The 25,219-nt window shown below is 41.5% G+C and overlaps 1 protein-coding gene across 1 annotated transcript in view; it reads right to left on the reverse strand.

Annotated features, from left to right (window-relative positions):
• lamb1a (laminin, beta 1a) overlaps positions 1 to 25,219 on the reverse strand; it is an 85,454-nt gene that overhangs the window by 37,403 nt on the left and 22,832 nt on the right. Inside the window, exons 11-23 of the mRNA XM_072240971.1 lie at positions 25,022 to 25,134; positions 22,046 to 22,125; positions 21,218 to 21,353; positions 20,979 to 21,137; positions 20,757 to 20,884; positions 20,504 to 20,624; positions 17,971 to 18,172; positions 16,537 to 16,680; positions 12,839 to 13,070; positions 12,575 to 12,738; positions 11,441 to 11,665; positions 6,199 to 6,416; positions 5,015 to 5,111 (exon numbers count right to left, since the gene is read on the reverse strand). Coding sequence (XP_072097072.1) covers positions 5,015 to 5,111; positions 6,199 to 6,416; positions 11,441 to 11,665; positions 12,575 to 12,738; positions 12,839 to 13,070; positions 16,537 to 16,680; positions 17,971 to 18,172; positions 20,504 to 20,624; positions 20,757 to 20,884; positions 20,979 to 21,137; positions 21,218 to 21,353; positions 22,046 to 22,125; positions 25,022 to 25,134 — 2,019 coding nt within the window. The remainder of the gene's footprint in view (positions 1 to 5,014; positions 5,112 to 6,198; positions 6,417 to 11,440; positions 11,666 to 12,574; positions 12,739 to 12,838; positions 13,071 to 16,536; positions 16,681 to 17,970; positions 18,173 to 20,503; positions 20,625 to 20,756; positions 20,885 to 20,978; positions 21,138 to 21,217; positions 21,354 to 22,045; positions 22,126 to 25,021; positions 25,135 to 25,219) is intronic.

Here is a 25,219-nt window from a genome sequence, read left to right on the forward strand (position 1 = left end):
GCATGTGTATCTCCTATGATTAGACTACAATGCCATCACCAACATTCCTCCTCCCTAGCCAAGAGTCTTACAAATTTTAGTATATTACACCTTTTACCCAAAGCTTTTCTTTCCCCCTTCTGCCTACTTGTTCATCAAATACATGCACAAATGACAAATGTACAGGTTGCATAGCATTTGACAATTTTCACACTATGCACAAATAGCAAATAGAGAATGAAAATGTTTACAAGTTTAATGACCATCAAAACTAGCACACTGCCACTACAAACAGCAGAGATGAGCACTGGGAACTCTGTAGACTGAAGACCCTGCATCAGGGTAGAATAGTACAGGAGTATAAAGGATAGTTATAGTTCTATAACTATGGAGAGAGTTCAGAGGAGGTTCACAAGGATGACTCCAGGAAAAAAAGGGTTATCATACGAGGAACATTTGATGGGTCTGGGTCTGTACTTGCTGGAACTTAGAAGGTTTGGGAGGGTGGGTGCGATCTCATTGAACCTTTTCGAATGCTGAAACGCTGAGACAGGGTAGATGTGGAAAGGATGTTTCCCATGGTAGGGGAGTCTAGGACAAGAGGACACAGCCTCAGGATAGAGGAGCGTCCATTTAAAAGAAAGATGGGGAGAAATTTCTTTAGTCAGAGCGTGGTGAATTTGTGGAACTTGTTACCACAGGCAGCTGTGGAGGCCAGGTTGTTGGGTGTATTTCAGGCAAAGGTTGTCATAGTCATACTTTATTGATCCCAGGGGAAATTGGTTTTTATTACAGTTGCACCATAAATAAATAGTAATAAAACCATAAATAATTAAATAGTAATATGTGAATTATGCCAGGAAGTAAGTCCAGGACCAGCCTATTGGCTCAGGGTGTCTGACCCTCCAAGGGAGGAGTTGTAAAGTTTGATGGCTACAGGCAGGAATGACTTCCTATGACGCTCTTTGTTACATCTCGGAGGAATGAGTCTCTGGCTGAATGTACACCTGTGCCCAACCAGTACATTATGTAGAGGACGGGAGACATTGACCAAGATGGCATGCAACTTGGACAGCATCCTCTTTTCAGACACCACTGTCAGAGAGTCCAGTTCCATCGCCACAACATCACTGGCCTTACGAATGAGTTTGTTGATACTGTTGGTGTCTGCTACCCTCAGCCTGCTGCCCCAGCACACAACAGCAAACATGATCGCACTGGCCACCACAGACTCGTAGAACATCCTCAGCATCGTCTGGCACATGTTAAAGGACCTCAGTCTCCTCAGGAAATAGAGACGGCTCTGACCCTTCTTGTAGACAGCCTCAGTGTTCTTTGACCAGTCCAGTTTATTGTCAATTCGTATCCCCAGGTATCTGTAATCCTCCACCACGTCCACACTGACCCCCCGGATGGAAACAGGGGTCACCGGTACCTTAGCTCTCCTCAGGTCTACCACCTGCTCCTTAGTCTTTTTCACATTAAGCTGCAGATAATTCTGCTCACACCATGTGACAAAGTTTCTACCATAGCCCTGTACTCAGCCTCATCTCCCCTGCTGATGCATCCAACTATGGAAGAGTCATCAGAAAACTTCTAAAGATGACAAGACTCTGTGCAGTACTTGAAGTCCGAGGTGTAAATGGTGAAGAGAAAGGGAGACAGGACAGTCCCCTGTGGAGCCCGTGCTGCTGATCACTCTGTCGGACACACAGTGCTGCAAGCACACATACTGTGGTCTGCCAAGTCAGGTAATCAAGAATCCATGATACCAGGGAAGCATCTACCTGCATCGCTGTCAGCTTCTCCCCCAGCAGAGCAGGGCGGTTGGTGTTGAACGCACTGAAGTCAAAAAACATGACCCTCACAGTGCTCGCTGGCTTGTCTAGGTGGGCGTAGACATGGTTCAGCAGGTGGACGATGGCATCCTCAACTCCTAGTCGGAGCTAGTAGGTGACCATAGGCTGGAGCAGCTCCAGAACAAGTCTCTCCAGGGTCTTCATGATGTGGGAGGTCAATGCCACCGGTCTGTAGTCATTGAGGCTGTTGGGGCACGGCATCTTCAGCACAGGGATGAGGCAGGACATCTTCCACAGCACAGGAACGCTCTGGAGCCTCAGGCTCAGGTTGAAGACATGGCGAAGTACTCCACATAGTTGAGGGGCACAGGCTTTGAGCACCCTGGTACTGACACCATCCGGTCCTGCAGCCTTGCTTGGGTTGAGACGTTTCAGCTGTCTTCTCACCTGTTCAGCTGTGAAGCCCATCGAGGTGGTTTCATGTGGGGAAGGGGTATAGTCATGAGAGCAGGGTGGGGGACTGTGAGGAGGGGTAGGAGGGGAGAGTGGAATATGCGTTGGTTGGGGACCGACAACAGATGATTCATATGGGGGGATGGTCTGGGGCCACAATGTCAAATCTGTTAAAGAACAGGTTAAGTTCGTTGGCCCTGTCCACAGTGCCTTCAGCTCCTCTGTTGCTAGTTTGCCGGAACCCAGTGATGGTCCTCATCCCACTTCAGACCTCTCTCATGTTGTTCTGCTGGAGTTTCCACTGAAGCTTCCTCCTGTACCTGTCTTTAGCCTCCCTGATTGATAGGTTCTTGATTGAATACAGCATCCAAGGTTATCGGGAGAAGGTCAGGGGGTGGGGGAGAAGGTCAGGGAGTGGGGCTGGAGGGAGGATCAGCCATGATTGAATGGCGGAGCAAACGCGATGGGCCAAATGGCCTAATTCTGCTCCTATGTCTTATGGTCTTATACAGATGTTTTCTTCCCTACTCCATACCCCTACATACACATAACCACAAATAAACTTGAGCACAAATCAAGAATTTAGATGCGGCTACATCATTAGGAACAGGAAAGGTTATGCTGATGGAGACAGATGAAGACTTATGTGAAGCATGAACAACATCATGGAATGTTGAGTTAATTGATCACTTTGTGCTCAAACCATTGCCAGCCTGCTCAGAGACATACACCAACAAACTCCCTCAGAAATAAAAGTGCTGCATGGTGGTTATTGGGAACCCTCCCAAGATCAGAGAAGTTTCAAGTATATAGACGTCACCATATACAACCCTGAGATTAATTTTCTTGTGGGAACTCTCAATAAATGCAATGATCCGAATAGGATCAATGAAAGATCGCACCAACAGGGTGGACAACCAGTGTGCTAAAGACAAACTGTGCAAATATAAAAAGAAAGGAAAAATGAAATAACAACAATAATAGAAGAAAAATCATTTCAGGATGTATATTGTATACATTTCTCTGACATCAAATTGAACCTTTGAACAATAATAATTATAATAAGCAATACACATCAAAGACATGAAGAGTCCTTGAAAGTGAATTCATAGGTCATGGGAAGAGTTTGAAGTACATTATCAAATAATTTATAAATTACATAACCTTGAAATTCATCTACTTACAGGCAATCACATGGTAAGAAACCTGAAAGAACCTGATAAAAGACTAACACCCAACGTGCAGAGAAAGAGGGGGGAAAAAAAATCACAAATCATGCAAACAATAAAAGCAAGCAACAGCATTCTGAGCCAAATCGAGTCCATCCACCCAGAGCCCACAGCCGGAGTAGGCCCAAAGCCTCAGTTTTCAGCTCATCGCACAACAGGGCAAATTGTTGCAAAGCTCACAGAAATGAACCGCATAGCAGACAGAGCAGTTCCACAGCCTTGGCGCTGTGGGGAGCGGAGTGAACATCGTGGAAGAGGGAGCAGAATTAGCCTGACCCTCACCTCTGGTCCCAACGCCCCACCTTATCGGTCTATCTGGGCTGGCACTTAAATCGCACAAACACTAGATTGTGCCCAGCACTAGGAACCAGGCCCTGCAGCGATTCGCTTCAGTGGTGGAGCAAATGAAGCTGAGTGAAGTTACTCCCTCTGGTTCAAGAGCCTGATGGTTGAGGGGTATTAACTGTTCCTAAACCTGGTAGTGAAAAGTCCCAATAGATCACAAACTCCTTCGCCAAAAATTGTTCTAGTGCGGTTGATAGCTAAATGGAAGCAGAGTTGTGAGATAGAAACTAACAAAGCCTGTGGAAGCAGAGTCATTCACGATATGCATCAGAGCAGGGGCTATAAGGTAAAAGTACACCACTTACTTCAAATGGCTATCTCAATTCTTTGGCATTTTGAGAAGTACAAATTTTTTTTAAGTCACTGATCATTAATAAAATTTCCAGTGCCCACTATCACCAAAGCCAGTTAAATTCATTCTGCTGTCAAGGTTAATACAGCAAGGCAACAGGACAAGACAACATCCATTATACTTCATAATAAACTGCTGGTACTCAGCGAATCGAACAGGATCCGTGTTGACAAAGAGATGCGCCAATTCTTCAAATCAGGATCTTGTATAAAAATTGAAAACTCAGACTCTTACTCCAGTATCTTTTCACCTGATAGCCAAGTTGTACTAATATATCTCCCAAATTGTAGGCAGCTATTTAAGTGTATGAGAAGTTCTACCAGCAGTATTTACATTATAATCTACGTTCGTAAGCATTCAGTCACTCATACAATAAAGTCAGATAAAAATACTTCCAGTAATTTTCAATTTTCCCTTGAAACAATATTAGAGAGTAAAACGTCGACTGCACCTCTTCCTAGAGATGCTGCCTGGCCTGCTGCGTTCACCAGCAACTTTGATGTGTGTTGCTTGAATTTCCAGCATCTGCAGAATTCCTGTTGTTTACAGAGTAAAATGCTGTATAACAGACGTGATCTTGAATTTCTTTGAAGGTAGAACTGCTAACAAGTTAAGCATTTCCAGTACTATGGATATATGCACCTCAATTTCATGAAACACCATTTAAAAAAGAAAGCAAATATCAATCATAAAAAAAAGCCACATTTTTAACACCACCACAAAACCCATAGGACAACAGGCGGTAAAGTTTTCATAGTCACGCATAAATCATCAATGTTTACTGAATAAACATGTCTGAGAATGTTAATCAGGAGAAACCACAGATAAGCACCGACATTCCATACACAGTTACTTACTCAAACATTCCACATCAGGATCTCCCCAGAAGAATTCCTGGCAGTCGCTGCAAGTTCGTCCTCCAAATCCAACCATGCACTGACACTGCCCTGTAAACTGGGGAGAAAAGGTACCATATTCCATTGATAGTCATTGTTTTTGCTTATTTGCAGCCAAGCGTTAACCAGCCAAACATCAAAGCTCAAATCTTGGAAGGATCCACTAGTGTAACCACATCTGCAGCCTCACATTTCTGAGGTTCTACTGGTGTTTGCACTTTTTGGAGTTAATATTAATTTCAAAAAAAGTACAGGCTTGGACTGTCTTCGTATCAAGACAGTGATGACTTGATGACCCGAACGCCGAGTTTCTGGAGTTACAACCATTCTGTGACTACAGCAGTGGATTTTCAACAGCAAATGAATGGTCCTTAAGCCTCCTTTTTCCTCACGCTCTCCCCACTCATCTTTGAGCAGCGCCATACACGACTACTTTAGTGGTGGTACAGTAGCTCGGTGGTTAGCAGAACGCTTTACAGTACCAGTGACCCGGATTCAATTTCCACTGCTGCCTGTCACGACTCCGTACGTCTTCCCCCTGACTGCCTGGGTTTCCTCCGAGTGCTACTGTTCTCTTCCATAGTCCAAAGATGTACTGGTTAAAAATTAATCGGGTCATTGTAAGTTGTCCCGTGATTAGGCGAGGGTTAAAATCGGGGTTGCTAGGGCTTGAAGGGCCGGAAGGGCCTATTCTGCGCTGTATGTCAATAAATAAATGTGTTTAAAAGTTTACATTTTACAACATCACACAGGAAGCTCACATTGGTTTGAGTTCCCTGTGCAAAAAACAGCAGTAACCTGTCACATGGATGTTAATAGCTCAGCTAGTGATTGTCCGACACACACTTTCCAAGACAGTAAAATAAAGTGCATTTTTTCATGTCTACCATTTCCCTTTCATGATATTCCATAAAGTGCTTTATGACCAATGAAGTGTTCAGTTAATACAGACATCATGAGAAACACCTCAAATCTAACTAAAAATATTTAAAATAGTGTTAATAAATTGTATCAAGTACCTTTCAGTCTTTTCCTGTAATCTTTAAAATGGAGCACAATGAAAAACAATGATATTTTTCTAAACGTACCGGTATTTGTTTAGGTTCAAAAGACACTTCTGTGTTTAAAGAAGGAAATATTCTTACCTCATTACAGGATGATGCACGCGAGTGGACTTCATTGCAATTGCAGAGTTCACAACCAGTTCCACTTGCTAGCTTCCAGGTATTAGGTGCACAGTGATCACATGTTAGACCGACCACATTAGAAAGGCAAGGACACTGACCAGTGGTTTGATTGCAATGGCATTCATCTGCAGAGGGGCACTCGGCCTGTATTGTCCCCAAGGAATTACAGACACACTCTGAAAATTAAACCAGAGAAGCATTTTTACAATTCAAATCACAAACTATAAATATCAACTATTCTCAAGAAAAAAAAGGAAAATTTGCAAATGTATATATTGTATAGACACACACACAAGACTTTTGCACAGCACTGTATATAAGAAGGTGATTGGGAAAACAGAAATAGGAGTACTTAGCTTTGCATTTGCTCAGTAGTATTAAGTGTTATTTGGTAACTGGAAAGACATAAAATACAATACTGTGCAGTTAAGCAAGGCACATCATTCCCACATGATATTAAATGGAGGCACTATTTAGGCAGAGTATTAGTTACAGCTGTCATCTCTCCTTCAATAATCATGAAAAAGTAAGGTGTATTTAGCTGAGTCCTTTGTGTACACAGGTGATGGTCAGCTAAGAGACCACACTTCAAAAGTAGTTTACGTGACATGATCCTCTTCCTTATAAAATGATATTTGGGAAAAAGAACAAAAGAACCAACATTGTGTAAAATCATTAACTATTTTGGGGAGGAAGTTATAATTAATACTGGGCCATAAAGCTCAGTACTACTTGCTTTTAAAAACTGATCTACTTTATAATCCAAACCAATTTACAAGATAACCAATTTGTTCTTTAAGCTCGTTAAAATGACTCATAAAAAAACCCAAGTCATTTGCTTGAGCGACTTCACCTCACTCTAATGTTACCAACTCTCTCCGCATTAGTCCCCAGTTTATATCCTCAGCAAAGTCTGAGCCCATTGCCTTTTCCATCCACATGGCCACAGAGACTCCAACCTACTGTGCCGCATTCAGATTCCTGCTCTGTGACTTAGGTTAAAAAGAGGCTAAATAAACAGCCAAGAATGCACACTGAAAAATGAATAGAATTAAGTTTCTGCTGGAGATCTACAACTCCAGCTGATCGTTTTAATTACTTTATGCTTGAAGCAAAGATGGCAAAGAATGATTATTTTCCTCATTATGCAATCCTTCATTTGTCTTTGACTAGTTAACCAAACACAGAACCATCATCATCAGAGCCAATAAAGCAAGTAGCCAAGAAAGTACTCAATTACTGTATCATTGTGTTCTGAATTTTTTTAATTAAGGGTGCTTATTGTCAAAGTTAATGCGTGCAAGAGGTCTGTGAAGCCACAGAGAACAAACGAATTGAGCTAGTGATCAAATGAAGCACGGAATGTGTGTAAATCCAACCCTAGGGGTATGCATATTTTCCTCACTCCCTTGGGAAACTCAGTTGAATGTCAAGGATCATTAAAAACAGCATTAAGAAAAAAGGGAAACAGTTAAGGATTGATGAAGGGCCTTGGCCTAAAGTGTCAACTATACTCTTCTCCACAGATGCTGCCTGGCCTGCTGAGTTCCTCCAGAACTGTGTGTGCTGCTTGGATTTCCAGCACCTGCAGATCCTAAGGACTTTCTACAGGGGCACCATTTACAGCATCCTGACTGGCTGCATCACTGCCTGGTATGGGAATTGTACTTCCCTCAATTGCAGGACTCTGCGGAGAGTGGTGTGGATAGCCCAGCGCATCTGTAGATGTGAAATTCCCACTATTCAGGACATTTACCGAGCCAAGTGTGTAAAAAGGGCCTGAAGGATCAGTGGGGACCCGAGTCACCCCAACCACAAACTGTTCCAGCTGCTACCATCCGGGAAACTGTACTGCAGCATAAAAGCCAGGACCAATAGGCTCCAGGACAACTTCTTCCACCAGGCCATCAGACTGATTAATTCATGCTGATACAATTGCATTTCTTTGCTATATTGACCGTCTTGTTGTACATACTATTTGTTACAAATTACTGTTAAGTTGCACATTTAGACGGAGATGTAACGTAAAGATTTTTACTCCTCATGTATGTGAAAGGACGTAAGTAATAAAGTCAATTCAATTTAAATAGATCTTCTCTTGTCAGTAAAAGGATTAAGGTTTTATGTCTATAAAGTTTACAGGCATGAGCATCCTTAAATCAACATTTTTTAAAAAGGGGTCATTGTAATTCTTCGCAACACGCATAAAAGTTGCAGGTGAACGCAGCAGGCCAGGCAGCATCTGTAGGAAGAGGTGCAGTCGATGTTTCGGGCCGAGACCCTTCGTCAGGACTAACTGAAAGAAGAGCTAGTTAGAGATTTGAAAGTGGGAGTGGGAGGGGGATATCCGAAATGATAGGAGAAGACAGGAGGGGGAGGGATGGAGCCAAGAGCTGGACAGTTGATTGGCAAAGGGGATATGAGAGGATCATGGGTCAGGAGGCCGAGGGAGAAAGAAAAGGGGGAGGGGGGAAAACCAGAGGATGGGAAAGGAGTATAGTGAGAGGGACAGAGAGAGAAAAAGGAGAGAGAGAGAAAAAGAATATGTATATATAAATAAATAACGGATGGGCTATGAGGGGGAGGTGGGGCATTAGTGGAAGTTTGAGAAGTCAATATTCATGCCATCAGGTTGGAGTCTACCCAGACGGAATATAAGGTGTTGTTCCTCCAACTTGACTGTGGCTTCATCTTTACAGTAGAGGAGACCATAGATAGACATATCAGAATGGGAATGGGATGTGGAATTAAAATGTGTGGCCACTGGGAGATCCTGCTTTCTCTGGTGGACAGAGCGTAGGTGTTCAGCCAAACGATCTCCCAGTCTGAGTCGGGTCTCGCCAATATATAGATGGCCGCATCGGAAGCACCTGACGCAGTACATCACCCCAGCCGACTGACAGGTGAAGTGTCACCTCACCTGGAAGGACTGTCTGGGGCCCTGAATGGTAGTGAGGGAGGAAGTGTAAGGGCATGTGTAGCACTTGTTCCGCTTACACGGATAAGTGCCAGGAGGGAGATCGGTGGGGAGGGATGGGGGGGACGAATGGACAAGGGAGTCATGTAGGAAGTGATCCCTGTGGAAAGCTGGGGGGGGGGGGCAGGGGAGAGGGAAAGATGTGCTTGGTGGTGGGATCCCCTTGGAGGTGGCGGAAGTTAAGGAGAATTATATGTTGGACCCAGAGGCTGGTGGGGTGGTAGGTGAGGACAAGGGGAACCCTATTCCTAGTGGGTGGCGGGAGGATGGAGTGAGAGCAGATGTGTGTGAAACGGGGGAGATGTGTTTGAGAGCAGAGTTGATGGTGGAGGAAGGGAAGCCCCTTTATTTAAAAAAGGAGATCTCCTTCGTCCTGGAATGAAAAGCCTCATCCTGAGAGCAGATGCGGTGGAGACGGAGGAATTGCGAGAAGGGGATGGCATTTTTGCAAGAGACAGGGTGAGAAGAGGAATAGCAAGAGACAGGGTGACAGAGTCAGTAGGCTTATAGTAGACATCAGTAGGTAAGCTGTCTCCAGAGATAGAGACAGAAAGATCTAGAAAGGGGAGGGAGGTGTTGGAAATGGACCAGGTAAACTTGACGGCAGGGTGAAAGTTGGAGGCAAAGTTAACGAAGTCAACGAACTCAGCATGCATACAGGAAGCAGCGCCAATGCAGTCGTCGATGTAGCAAAGGAAAAGTGGGGGACAAATACCAGAATAGGTTTGGAACATAGGTTGTTCCACAAAGCCAACAAAAAGGTATGCATAGCTAGGACCCATACGGGTGCCCATGGCTACACCTTTAGTTTGGAGAAAGTGGGAGGAGCCAAAGGAGAAATTATTAAGAGTAAAGACTAATTCCGCTAGACGGAGCAGAGTGATGGTAGAGGGGAACTGGTTAGGTCTGGAATCCAAAAAGAAGTGAAGAGCTTTGAGACCTTCCTCTTGGGGGATGGAAGTATATAGGGACTGGACATCCATGGTGAAAATAAAGCGGTGGGGGCCAGGGGACTTAAAATCATCAAAATGTTTCAGAGTGTGAGAAGTGTCACGAACATAATTCTTTGCCAATTTAAACCTGATTTTGAATAACTACTAAACTCTAGAATGACTACTAAATGTTAACAATCGACAGATTTGACTCTTTTATGCCATTTACTCTGACGCCCACTGTATTGAAGATTATCCTGAGAACAAAGGTCAGGATATCAAAAACACAAGACTGGAAGTTTTTTTAAAAAAAGACTAGCATTTAAAAAGGAGTTTCTCTCAATCTTTGGATGCCTAATCTGCATTACGGAAAACAAAGGAAACTCAGCTGTCAAGATTGTGGACAGCAAACCCATACAAACAGCAAGTGATAAGAATGGGTAGTCAATTTTTTGTGATGTAGTAAGAAGAATTCACCCATTCTTTAAAAGGTAAATTTTGGGATCTTTTATGTTCTTATCAAAGGGCAAATAAAGTCTCTGTTCACCATCTTAATTTGAAGACGGGACATCTCACAAAACTGCACTCTCAGTACGGCACTAAATTATTGTACTAAAGTCTCAGGACTGGGATATAAATAACTGTTCAGAGGTTGACAAGAGGGGAGGCATGGCAATTAGATAATAAACATCTAAAGGAGAAGGGTTACTGAAACGTAATCTTTGATGTAGAGCCCATATTTAGTTTCTAGCCATTCACAACCTGAACTTAGATTAAAATAACCAATTATTTCAGTCTATCTTCTTTCAGTATTCAGATGCTGAATTGTCACTGTGACTTTGGTTTTTAACAAAGCAGTAGGCCTCTGATTTTCTCCAAAACTATCCATACAACTTAAAAGGCAACTGTACTTTGCAAATCTGCCACACATGCTCCAGGTGATGTTAAATCCTCCATAAACTGTAAATAAAGCAAAGTTAGTACAGAGGAAACAGTACATTATATGAACAGGTGACAAAATATAAAAGGCTACAAAATCCCGGAATTGAGGACAAGGCATACAAAATATGCTGCAGATATCAAGTCCAAAACAAAACAGTAAATATTGAAAATAACAATGAAACTCAATTAACTTATAACTGTTTCTTTCCCTTCTTCAGCAACAATGCATTTACAGTGCTTCACAAAATATTGAAACCTCAAAAAAAATGTAATTCTTTCAAGAGAATGCAAATAGGTATTCCATAATTCTTAATTCTGTGCAGTTTTAAAAATGTTTTGTGCATCTTACTTATGCAGTTCTGCTGCTCAGCATTCCCATAGTAGCCAGGTTTGCAGAGGTTGCAGCTTTCACCCTCTGTATGATACAGGCACTTTAGACATTCGCCAGTATGCTTGTCACAGGATTCTGGGTCAGTCACGTCGATATTGTTGTTGCAACGACACTCCTGACAAGATCCTCTGGTCTCATTAGGGTTACCATAAAACCCAGATGCACATTCATCGCATCTAGCACCTGGAAGGCAAAAGCATTAAATTGTTTTAAGCAAAAATATGAAATGATTACCAAAGTGATTTTCACATTGTGGAAGTTACATGAAAACAGATAGTTGACAACAGTACAAATTGCAATTTTGCATTTTCTATTGTCTCCTCTTGAAGTCAGCTTATAAATTCTTGGTGGTTGTTGCCACATTGTTAATTCTAGTTCTTCATTTCATCAACCTTTGAATCTCTGTATAGTGATCAAATATTCCTCTCTATCTCAAATCTTCCAAATTTAGTCTCTCACCCACGGCCTTTGTGGTACCAATCACCTCCTCGCACTAACCAACACTCCCAGATTCCAGCATCATAACCATAAGATATAGGAGCACAATTAGGCCATTTGGCCCATTGAGCCTGCTCCACCATTTCATCACGGCTGATTCATTATCCTTCTTAGCCCCAATCTCCTGCCTTCTCCTCACATCTCTTCATGCCCTGACTAATCAAGAATCTTTCCACCTTTCTGCCTTAAATATACCCAATGACCTGGCCTTCGCAGCCTGTCTGTGACTACAAATTCCACAGATTCACCACTCTCTGGCTAAAGCATCATAGCCTACACTGCTGGCATATTCTGCATTAATACTGGCATCAGATTCCAAATTTAGTTTTATGCAGCCCAGGAAAAGGCAATTGGGTCATGTGGACAGCTGTAGAAATGATGATACAAGTTAGAATACAATGATACAGTGATGATGCAGACTTTAGGGCAATTCAAATATTTCAATATTCCACCCCAGTCTAAAACATCAGTGCTTATGGTTTCAAAACATTTGGTTTTAAAATGCTAATGTCCGGTGGTTTAGATTAGATTTAATATTAACATTAGACTTGTTGGTCAACATGAAGTAACTGCCATCTTTGTTCTATCACGTACCTGTGTATCCAGTTTTACAGAGGCAAACAACATTGCCAGAATAAAGATCCTGATAACAGCCAGCAGCAAACTGTCGCTCACTACTTGGCCCATCTGGGCAAGGACATGGGCGGCAATGGTCACCTGACCCAAGTACAGGGTCTCCATAATAACCTGCCAGACAGCTACAAGAGAAAGAATGTTTTACTGAAAGCTGTTCAGTTACATGAGACAGTTCCATTTTACCCAGGATAGCAAGCGTGAATTAAAAGGGACTGTCAATACCTCTCACAGTTCTGTCCACTTGTATGATCTCTGCAGTTCAAACATTCTCCAGTTTCCAAGTCACAATGATCTGCATGTCCATTACACTGGCATGGGCGGCAACTAGGAAATCCCCAAAATCCAGGCTGACACTGGTCACAGCGTTGGCCATAGACTCCGTCCTTACACAGACAATAGCCAGTAGCTTGATGGCAAAATTCATTGACAGAACCTTCTAGATTACATTCACATGCTAAAAATTAAATGCACAAATAGTAACAGATATATAAAACTGTTGCTTTGATCTGAACAGCAAATTCACAATTAAAATTCATGACTAAATGTTCCTTTACAAAAGTGTAACAACAGAAATCTCTGGGACATCTACTTGGGAGGGTTGTTGCAGTGCAAATTTCCCCAGAGTTTCAAGGCAAAAATCCAGTTTTCTACTCATTCAGGATGGGGGGTGGGGTGGAGATACATCCCTACAAAGGAGGTGCAAGGCTCTCCTTCCCTCTGCTAGCCTGCAGGACACCACTGGGCAAAGTGTAGCACCTGCTTAGCCCTCTGATTAGGGTCATATGAAGCCATGGACACAGGTGGTGGATGGTCGTATGAGCAGTTGGTGCATATCACAAATCCTGGTCATGGAACCACTGATGCCAGGCGGAGAATCTCCAAAGGGTAATGATAACAGCTGGGGCCTCCCGTCTTGTAAGGACACTGCCTTGAAGGCAGCAATGGCAAACCACTTCTGTAGAAAAAATTTGGTAAGAACAACCACGGTCATGAGACCACGATCGCCGAACCCAGGGCTGGATTGTCAAAGTTCTGAAAAACATGCAAGTTGAAAACTAGCAGCCACCAGAAACAAAATTGGTTTAAGTTATAAAGATGTTTTTAATTACAAAATCATGAGGGGAAAAAAGTTTGAGCATACTAAAAAAGGAAAAATATTCAACTTTTCAGTAGTGAGATTTCTGATATGAAGAACACACGAGTTTGAAGGAGTAGGCCATCTTGCCTCTTGAGTTTCCTCTGCCATTCATTAGGCTTTTCTACTGTGGCACTATGATGTAATATCCTGAAATCTATCTCTGTTCTTGAATGGATCGACTCACTGATCAATATTTCACAGATGAGAAGAAACTTCTTTGGTGCTAATTGGTCTGTCCTATATTTGTGACTATGTTTTTCTGCATCTAAGCACTGGAACGTCCTCACTGTATCCAACCTGTTGAGCTCTGTAAATATTTTCTGAACTTCAGTGACATCTCCTCTAGATTCTTCTCAAACTCACTAGTCTGTTTCTCAAACTTATCAACCCTGGAGCCAGTGGAATGAATTTCACTGCACTCCATAGTTAGTTCATTCCGTTATGTATCCACAAAGCTTCAACAAAAACCTTTTAGAGTTGCAGCAAGATTTCCTGACATCAGCATTAAATTCTTGGGCTAACATGCCATTTGCCTTCGTCACTGCTTGCTGCACCTTCATTTTGCTTTCAACGACTTAAGCAAAAGCATAAGTATAAACACAAGAAAGTCTGCAGATGCTGGAAATCCAAAGCACCACACACAAAATGCTGGAGGAACTCAGCAGGTCAGGCAGCATCTATGGAAAAGAGTAAACACTTGACATTTCGGGCCAAGACTAGTTCGAAGCACAGATAGTTTGCTTTGAAAATTTATGCTACCCAATCTCTTCATTTGAAATACTTGACTTTTTCTGAAAAAAAACATTATGCTTCATTCAGAAAACTCAAGAGCAAACAACAAACTTGATTTACTTCACATAAAAACTGCCTTCCCCCTAAATTTCTTAAATTGAGATACCATGTAGAGTGACATAACTATCCCTCTCCAGATAGAGATCATGATGGTAGTACAGCAAGTGAGTGGGATTTTTTTAGTTTAGAATTTGTAACTACCCCCCTACTCTGTCAACTTAATCAATACACATATCGCTGAAGGAGCTCAGCAAGTCAGGCAGCATCTATGGCAGGGGTCCCCAACCTTTTTTGCACTGTGGACCGGTTTAATATTAAGAATATTCTTGCGGGGGTGGGGGGGTGTTAAACTCACCTCAACATGTCTTTTTACAGTTAGGGCTGCCAACTTTCTCACTCCCAAATAAGGGACAAAAGTAGCAGGGCTGCCAACTTTCTCACTCCCAAATAAGGGACAAAAGTAGCAGGGCTGCCAACTTTCTCACTCCCAAATAAGGGACAAAAGTAGCAGTCAAATCCCGGGACACTTTACCACAGGAAAGACTACTGTGACCATGAAGCCTTGCGCAGGCACCATTATGTGCATGCTCGTATGTGCCGATTTTTTTCCACAAATCAGTTTTGACTTCATCTCCCCAACTACACTGTACATACATTATTTCTACTTTATATAGGCTGTGTATTTATCATATCATTCCTGCTTTTACTATATTTTAGTGTTATTTTAGGTTTTATGTGTTATTTGGTATGATTTGGTAGGTTATTTTTTGAGTCTGGGAACGCTCAAAAATTTTTCCCATATAAATTAATGGTAATTGCTTCTTCACTTCACGCCATTTCGGCACGAAAGGTTTCATAGGAGCGCTCTACATTAGCGGGGGAAATACGGGACAAGGGCAGTCCCATAAGGGACAAACCAATTTAGCCCAATATACAGGATGTCTCGGCAAATACGGGACAGTTGGCAACCCTATGCTCAAGTTCAACAGTGCGTGACGGAATGAGGAAAGGTGCAGCTAACTCATATTGTTTCCTCGTGGCCCGGTAGCGCATGCCCTGCAGCCCGGTACCGGTGGTTGGGGACCGCTGATCTACGGAGAGGAATAAAAAGTTAATGTTTTGGATCAAGACTCTGTAGGTCTGATGAAGGGTCTTGGCCAATTGTTTATCCCTTTCCATCAATGCTGCTGGGCCTGCTGAATTCCTCGGGCATTTTGTGCATGTCGCTCTGGATTTCCAGCATCTGCAGAATCTCATATATTTAAAGTAATCAACCTGTTTTTTTAAAAATATGTGCTGTTCTTCAATGATGGGTTTCGCTTGCCTTTGTATGCCATTTCAAAAGGTTTCTTTGCTTTAGAATAAATTTAATTTAGAAGACCTCCCGCAAGCCCTACCCTACCTCCAACTCTTGGACCGAAAGTGTAGGGGACAGTAGACACTGACTGAGAATAGATATATGAACTCGACTGAATTAACATCTAATGCATCTAAAGCTGCTTACAGATCAGAATCAGTATCACCAGCATATGCTGTGAAAAATTTGTTAACTTTGCAGCAGAAGTACAATGCAATACACGATAAAGAGAGAAAAAATAAATTATACTAACTACATATATATTAAGTAGATAAATTAAATAAGTAGAGCAAAAAAAAACCCAGAAATAACAAAAGTAGTGAGATAGTGTTCCTGGGTTCAATGTCCGTTCAGAAATCGGATGGCAGAGGGAAAGAAGCTGTTCCTGAGTCACTGAATGTGTGCCTTCAGGCTACGGTACCTCCTTCCTGATGGCAGCAATGAGAAGAGGGCATCTCCTGGGTGATGGGGTGATGGTACCTTGCAAAGTACCTCTTCCTCCCCGCCCCCTCCCCACCAAACAGCAAAATGAAAAAGGTGAATAACAGCACTGACCAATCTGCTCTGAAAATCCAAGTAAAGGTTAAAATGCAGAAGGATTAAATGCACCATTTGCATGAAAGCCCTACTTACGTCTGCAGCCACTAGGACCAAAACCGTAAGTAGCCGGAGCACAGCGGTCACAGTTTCGGCCGACTACATTGGAACGACATTGACACTGTCCACCATTTGGATTGCAAACAGAACTGAGAGAGCCTTGAGGATCACAATTACATGCTGGGGAGAAAATAAACTTATTAGGGCATCGGCACCACAAGGAAACTATCACTTCAAATCAGAATCCTCTGAAATGAAACCAATCTACACTGTCGCTTACCTGCCCCAAACTAATGACCTCCAAAAAAATCTTTTAAAAATTAAATATTCCTTTGATCCTTGTCATGCCAGTCTTAGTAACATGAACAGTAAGGACTAATAAAGGCCTCTGAGCAAAATGCATCACTCTTCACTTCCCCCTTCCCATTATTTCAATTAAAATTTACTTTGCCTCAGGCATGGAATTTGAAATGCTACTTGAAAACTCAAGATTTAAACAAAAGCCCTTATACTCCAAATTTAAATACTTCCTCAAAGCATTCCTCAAGAGTCATGACCCATAACTTTTAAAACTATGCTGTTTTAATGAATACTGATAGCATCCTATTAAAACACTTCAACAGAATGGTATCTGTCTAACTGGTTGGGTCCTCAACACACTTAACTCCAAATATATAATTACCGACAACTTTCATTTTAAGTTAAACAAATCTAACATAAGCTAACATTGAGGGGGAAAAAAAAACCTCCTAAAATCAGCATGGCTTCTAACAGCACTAATTAAAATAAAAAACAAAAAACTAAAAATATTTAAGTTTACTCCATTAATACAGATTAAAATTCCACTGCAAAAATCTTTTAAAAATCTCTCTTCAAGTTTTAGTTGCTTTTGCAGAATCATGGAGTTTACAGCCGGGGGTGGGGGGGAGGTGTGGGAGTGAGGGGTGGATTTTCTGCCCATCTTAAACTTCCTGTGTTAAATGCTCATCCAGTTTCCTTATTTATATGGAGAAAAGGCTAGAAATCGGCAGTGATGCATCTCATAAGCAACCCGTTGAGAAGAAAATGTAGTCTTGACCTCCCTTTCCAGTTCCCACACACTTCAGCCTCCACTGATTTGGTGACCAATTAAAGCACATCTTTCACTACTAGTTCTGTCAACCTTTAAGCAACTTGGAAACCTTAATGACATAATTTTGTTACCCGAGGGGTTTTGTACAAACTCATATTACACTGTTAACACATCTTCTGTTTAATTTGGTTCTAGAGACACCTTTTCAACGTCTAAATTTCCTTTCTATAATGGATTTGCCCAAAACTGATCCGGTGCTCAAAATACAACTTAGCTGTACTGTCATCAAAATAATTGCAAGGCTATTCACAACTTTACTCCTGTGCTCCCCCACCCCCAAACTCCAAATGCAGGCAAACCACCAAATAACTCATGAAAACAGTTTAAAATAGGCTTACGCAGAGCTCCTTCATGGATTATGGAAGATATACTGGTCAGAATGCCTCTGCAGACGTCAGTCATTGGAGTCTTGGTAACACTCTGACTGTTCTCAAGGCAGCGGTACCGCTGGAAGGTATCCCACATGCTGTTTGTGACAATCTCCCCCGAACCTCCTGTAGAAAATATATCCAATGACCTGCAGTGGGGCATGAGTACAAGCTGGAAAAATATTTGATAGTTGGTGAGAAAATAAAATCATCCACTTTTGCAGGAAGCATTTTTAAAAAACTAGCACATGGTCTAAACTGAAGAGAGTGCACACCTGAGAAACAGAGATATCGGGGCACATGAAAAGCAAGAAAGTAATGTACAACCGATTAGGAAAACAAACAGAATTGTGCACTTTATAGCGAAGGGCAACAGCGGAGACCTCATCTGCAACATGTTTACGGCATTGGTGTCCTTCCGAAAACCAGAGGGAGTTTTCGAGGCTGATACCAAGTTGCTGAGGATTGTGGGCATGCTATGTTTGCGGTGGAATGTGAGGTGACACTTGTGGGCATCCTTGGGTGTGTTGGTTGGTGACATAAACGATACATTTCACTGTACACCTTGGTGTACGTGTGATAAATAAATAAACCTCAACCCCAACTTGGACTGAGCAGTTAGTCTCATGATAGAAGGCCAGACAGAATTCCATCAGCTGGAGTTCATGATAGCTATAGGGTAATTGACTGAAATATACAAATCTACTTGGGGGTCTTGACTGGGAGGGAAGTAGTAAGGTCACTTCCTCCTGTGGGAGAATCTAGAACGATTGATTACTGCTTAAAAATAAGTGATCATTCATTCAAATAGCAAAATTTTCTCATCATCAAAAGAATTTGGAACCTTCATCCTCAAAAACAAGTGGAAATAGAGTCTTTGAATACTAGGGCAAAAGTAGATAAATTCTAGAGTTTTAATGAGCAAAGGTCAGTGAGTGAAGGCAGAACTGTGCGATTAATAATATCTGCCATTATCTTAGTAATTGTTGTTCCTCTCTGCGCCTCGTGGCGCATCAGGCAGCAAACCCGCCGTTGCTTTACCATTCTTGTTTGATTTTTTTTCCATGAGACCAAGTTGCTAGCTCGACGCTGAACCCAGCGCGGACGGAAAGTGTGCAAGGGGCTGGTCAGATTCAAACGTGGGAACACTCACATCAAAGTTTGGTATGGATGCTATTACACCACCAGCTGGCTCATCTTACTAATGGCACTGCTAAATTTCTCTCTCCTAGTAATGATGTTAAAATGAAAGTGTGACATGGGCATGCAAATTATAAAATTATTAATTTCAAATTTCAAAGTAAAATTTATTATCAGAGTACATACATGTCACCACGTACAACCCTGAGTTTCTTTCTCTGCGGGAATACTTAGCAAATCCACAGAACAGTAACTGTAATGGACAGCAAAACTGTGCAAATGCAAATATAAATAAACAGCAATAAATAAAGCATGAAATAACAAGATAAAGAGTTCTTAAAGTGAGACCATCGTTTGTGGCAACACCAGAAGTAGAATCAGTGTAGTTATCCCCATTTGTTCACGAGCCTGATGGTTGAGTAACTGTTCTTGAACTTGGTGGAGCGAGTCCTGAGGCACTTGTACCATCTACCTGATGGCAGCAGCAAGAAAAGAGCATGGCCTGGGTGGTGAGGATCTTTGATAATGGATGCTGCTTTCCCACGTCACTGTTTCAGATAGATGTGCTCAATGGTTGGGAGGGTTTTATCCGTGATGTACTGGGCTGAATCCACTACCCTTTGTAGGATTTTCCACTCAAAGGCATTGGTGTTCCTATACCAGGCCATAATGCAGCCAGTCAGCACACTTCCCACCACACAATTATATTTATATGATAGCTCCAGAAAAAATCCTCTGAGACTGTGACACCCAGAAATTTAAGGTTTTTGACCCTCTCTACCTCTGATCCTCCGATGATTACTGGCTCATGGACCTCCACAAACAGTTTCTTGGTCTTATTGACATTGAGTGAGAGGTTGTTATTACACCACTAAGCTAAGTTTCAGTCTCCCTCCTGCATGCTGAGCCATCACCTCCTTTGATACAGCCCACAACAGTGACGTCATCAGCAAACTGGAGTATGGTGTTGGAGCTGTACATAGCCACACAGTCATCGGTGTAAAGCTAATAGAGCAGGGGGCTAAGCACACATCCCTGTGGTGCTCCTGTGCTGATGGAGATTGTAGAGATGTTTTTGCCAATCTGGACTGACAGGAGTCTACAAGTGAGGAAGCCCAGGATCCAATTGCAGAAGGGGGGTATTGAGGCCCAGGTCTTGGAGTTTACTGATTAGTTTTGACATTTTAGTAACATCTAAAACAGTAAACACTATATGATTAATGGTATGATGCTGTCTTCATAACTTATCGTACATTTGCCACAGGAGTAAAAAACTGAACCCCACAGGATGAAATATTTATATTAATTAGACATGCACCCAATTAATTTTAGGATTCCAATAATCATTTTTAGTTATACCTACCGAATCTATGAAGATATAAGGGGTATCCATTTCATCATCTGAAGAATATTTTGTTAATTCTAACCGGATGGTGTAGTTTAGTCCTTTTTCGAAGCACACAGGCCGAGGAAGAACCACATACCTAGAAAAATATTACCAATGTCGAAAGTTAGTCAACTACTGTAGATGAACAAGCCTCACCTTAAAATCATTTTAGCCACTTCCAAATGGATTATTTTCCCCCCTTTACATATATAATTATAATTATTCCAACCTGGATCCTGATGGCAAAGAGAAGACTTGGTTGTCATCATCAGGAATAGTATTCACACATCGACTGCCAGTATGAATCGCACCAGGTCTTAACACTGTTATTTTTGCCTCCTCCCAGTTCTTCGGCAGCTGAAAAGAAAACAAACCAAAAAAAATCATATTCATCCACAACACTTTTTTTAAAAAAAGATCTTAAGCATGTTCATAAATGCAGCTTAATCACCTGTGGTTCATAGCGAATCAACACGTCGTATTCCATTGAATATGGAATATCATTTATGTGGAATTCTAGATATGCTCCTTCAGGAACATGTCCAAATCCAATTCCTGTCCAGGTTGGAGAACGATCCTGTGGATATTGTCGCTGTATTACAGTAACTCCCTGCAAAAAATGCCACAGCATTAGACTGAAAATAATTAACATAAATGAACAGTTTGCCTCAGTCCACAGAAGTAACTTACTGGACCCAGGTGAGCTTCCTCAGCCTCGTAGGTGTAATGGTCCAGTGCAATAAAGTAAAACCCGGATTCAACTTCATTGCACTGACGCCCAAACATATGCTCTTTACATGGACACTGGCCCGTCTCGGATGAACAACTAAAGCCAGAGAGAAAAAAAAAATTTGCTTTTGACAGCTTTGACAAAATCTTTGTGCAATACATCAAGTACTCTATTTAACATGCTTCGGCATCAAATGTCTACATGGACAGCTCATTTGAACTAGGGATTAGTTTGCAGATAAGATTCTGCAAATTGGCAGAAATGCACAGGGTTTATTTCCAAACTTCATCGCATGGAAATTTAAGTTTGTTTTTGTTCCATGTCGAAGTTACTCAAACTATAGACTTTTCACTAGCAGCAGCAGTATCACAAAAGACAAATTGTCAAATCTTACAGTACTCACTTAATTTGCTATTAAACAATTTTAATGCACATGGCAACACAAATTAGCAAATGCAATTCATGAGGATGAAGTATAAAATGTTCATGTGACTACTCTTGAAGATTGCTGATAGCTAAACAAATTTCAAGAGTAACACTTTCAATACAAGTTAGGAATAATACAATTTATTTCTTTAAAATGCAAAAATAAATTAAGCTTTAATTTGTCAAGCATTTATCACAAATATTAAAGATGGCCAATTATCTTCAACTATGATAAGCAACATAACCAGATAAAATAAGATGTCTAGCGGTTTGAGATACCTCCTTCTTATTCAAACTTCTGCAATGATTAATTCGTTGTGAACTCAAATTTTGTTGGTAAATTATTAAGAAACTAGTCTTACTCATTACTGTAGGAGCCCCCTAGGTCACAGTCACAAGGGCGACACCCATCCAGATCACTGCTCAGTCCCCAGTGCTGAGGCTGTAAAACAATAAATCATTTTAGTTTTAAACTCATGACCACATTTGAGCTACAAGGAAAAAAATCATGCATGCCCTAAAATCATGTGGTGCAACTCAAATCAGAAGAATCAGGTTTATTATCACCAGCACGTGTCATGAAATTTGTTAACTTAGCAGCAGCAGTTCAGTGCAATACATAGTATAGAAGAAAAAAAAGTAGTAATAATGTCAATTTACAGTATACACATATTGAATAGTTTAGAATTGTGCAAAAAACAGAAATAATGTACATTAAAAAAGTGAAGCTGTGTTCTCTGGTTCAATGTTCATTTAGGAAAGAGATGGCAGAGGGGAAGAAGCTGTTCCTGAATCACTGAGTGCGTGCCTTCAGGCTTCTGCACCTCCTACCTGATAATGGTGAGAAAAGGGCATGCCCTGGGTGCTGGAGGTCCTCACCAATGCATGCTGCCTTTGAGACACAGCTCCTTGAATTCACTGGAAAATTGCAAATGTCACTCCAGTCATCAAGGCAGAGAGGCAAAAGAAAGGAAGTTATAGGCCAGTTAGTCTGACATCAGTGGTTCGGAAGATGCTGGATGTTAAGGATGTGGTTTTGGAGGTACTGTACATGATAAAATAAGCATTAGTCAACATAGTTTCCTTAAGGAAAAATCTTTTCTGACAAACCTGTTGGAATTCTTTATAAGAAATAACAAACGAGATAGACAAAGGAGAATTGGTGTACTTAGATTTTCAGAAGGTCTTGACAAGATGCCACACATGAGGCTGCTCAATAAGTTAAGTGCCCATGGTATGACAAGAAATATACTAGCATGGATAGAGCATTGACTGATAGGTAGCATGCAAAGTGTGGGGGAAAAAAGGGAACCTTTTCTGGTTCACAGCCAGTGACCATGGGTCTGTATTGGGACCACTTCTTTTTACATTATATGTCAATGATTTGGATGAGGGAATTGATGACATTGTAGCCAAGTTTGCAAACAATACAAAGATAGATGGAGGAACAGGTAGTTTTGAAGAAATCAGAGAGACAAGAGAAGGACTTAGATTAGGAGAATGGGCAAAGAAATGGCAGATAGAATACAGCGTATCACTTTGGTAGAAGAAATGAAAGGTAGGCTATTTTCTAAATGGAGAAAATTCAGAAATCTGAGGTGCAGAGGGACTTGGAAGTCCTCGTGCAGGATTCCCTAAAGGTTAATTTCAGGTTGAGCCTGTGGTGAAGAAGGAAAAGAAGAGTAGAATATAAAAGCAAGGATGTAATGTTGGGTCTTTAAAAAGCACTGGTGAGGCCTTACTTGGAGTACTGTAAGCAGTTTTGGGCCCCATATTTAAGAAAGGATGTGCTGACACTGGACAGGGTTCAAAGGACGTTCATGAAAATAATTCCAGGATTGAAAGGCTTGTCATATGAGAAGCATTTAATAGTTCTTGGGACTCTACTCACTGGAAATCAGAAGAATGAAGGGTGACCTCATTGAAATCTGTCGAATGTCAAAAGGCCTCTATAGAGTGGATGTGGAGAGGATGTTTCCTACGGTGGGGGAGTCTAAGATCAGAGGACACAGCATCAGAATAAAGAGATGTCCCTTTAGAATGGAGCTGAGGAGGAATTTCTTTAGCAAGAGGGTAGTGAATCTGTGGAATTCATTGACCCAGGCAGCTGTGGAGGTCATCATTATGTACATTTAAGATAGATTGCTAGATTCTTGATTAGTCAGGGCGTGAAGGGATGTGGGGAGAAGGCAGGAGTTTGGGGCTGAGAAGGAAAATGAATCAGCCATGGTGAATTGGTAGAGCAGACTCAATCAGCCAAATGGCCTAATTCTGCTCCTATATCTTATCGAGGACAGCACGTAAAAAGAATGTTTTATAAAAATCACATTACTGCTAAAGTACAAAAAATATATTAATTTTGAACTCAGTATGGGATCTGGTGAACAATCAGGTAACTTTTCAGTAACTTATTCGCTGTGGTCTTTTTGCCGGTTATCAAATACCACAGTCTCTCATTATTGTACATTAAAAATAAGACAATATTTGAGTCAGCATAAAAGCCTTCATAATTTCACAAATCAATTCAAACTCTGCATTTTTTTGGGGGGTAGCGGTGAGGGAGGAAAAACTTTGATGCACTGTTGTATTCTAAGTTCTGGATTACATGTTAACCAGACCCTACTTATTGCTTCCTAATAGAGTCAACTTGTTACAACATTCCACATCCTGGTGTCTGAAAACCTACGGATACGTTCCCATCTGTACTGTTAAAACAATAAAAGTTCCATTATATTGCACACTGTTCTCCTCACAACCCAATCTCCACCTCCCAGAAGAAGGCAACTCATATTGCAACATGGAGAGGCTGATTAGTGATTAGCTTGCCCATGTGACATGGGGCCCAGGGCAATATCCCAGCCAGTACAGCAAGCTTGAGCCTTTGCTGAGAGTGATGGCACCTCACGTTAACTTCTAATCATATCTTAGTGCAATTAATTTGAAAACTCCAGTCATTCTTTCAAATCTTGTTCAGCAATTCCAAAGCTATTCCAAGCAGAAAATATTTTACTGGATTATCACCCATGTGATTCCCAGATAATTGTGCATTGTTATGAAAGGCAGGAATCTTGTGATTTTTCTTCCAGAGGTTTTCAAAGAACAATTATCTAAGTACATATGTAGCATACAATCCAGAGATTCATCTTCCCCATAGCCAGCCATGAAACAAGAACAACCATTCAACCCGTGCAAAAAAAATTGTGCAAATGGCAACAAAAAATTGAGCAGAAATCACAGAATATAAAACACAAAATGAAAGGGCATATTTCAGTTCAGCTCGGTGCTCCCTACTTGCAGTACACCCTATTTTTCTACTTTTGCTTTTATATTTCACTTACCAGACACTGATCGCAGTTCTTGCCCATCACCAGACGTTTACAGAAGCAATTCCCTGTGACGTCATCACATGGAGATCCTCCAGGATGAGTTCCCAAATGGTTACAAGCACATGCTAAATGACCAAAAAAAGCCATCGTCTCATTTAGAAAACTTTCATCAGTAATCTAGAAAAGGTTTAAAATAACTATTGGGGCAGG

This window comes from Mobula birostris, chromosome 23, assembly GCF_030028105.1.
Source record: "Mobula birostris isolate sMobBir1 chromosome 23, sMobBir1.hap1, whole genome shotgun sequence".
NCBI classification, from domain to species: Eukaryota; Metazoa; Chordata; class Chondrichthyes; order Myliobatiformes; family Myliobatidae; genus Mobula; species Mobula birostris.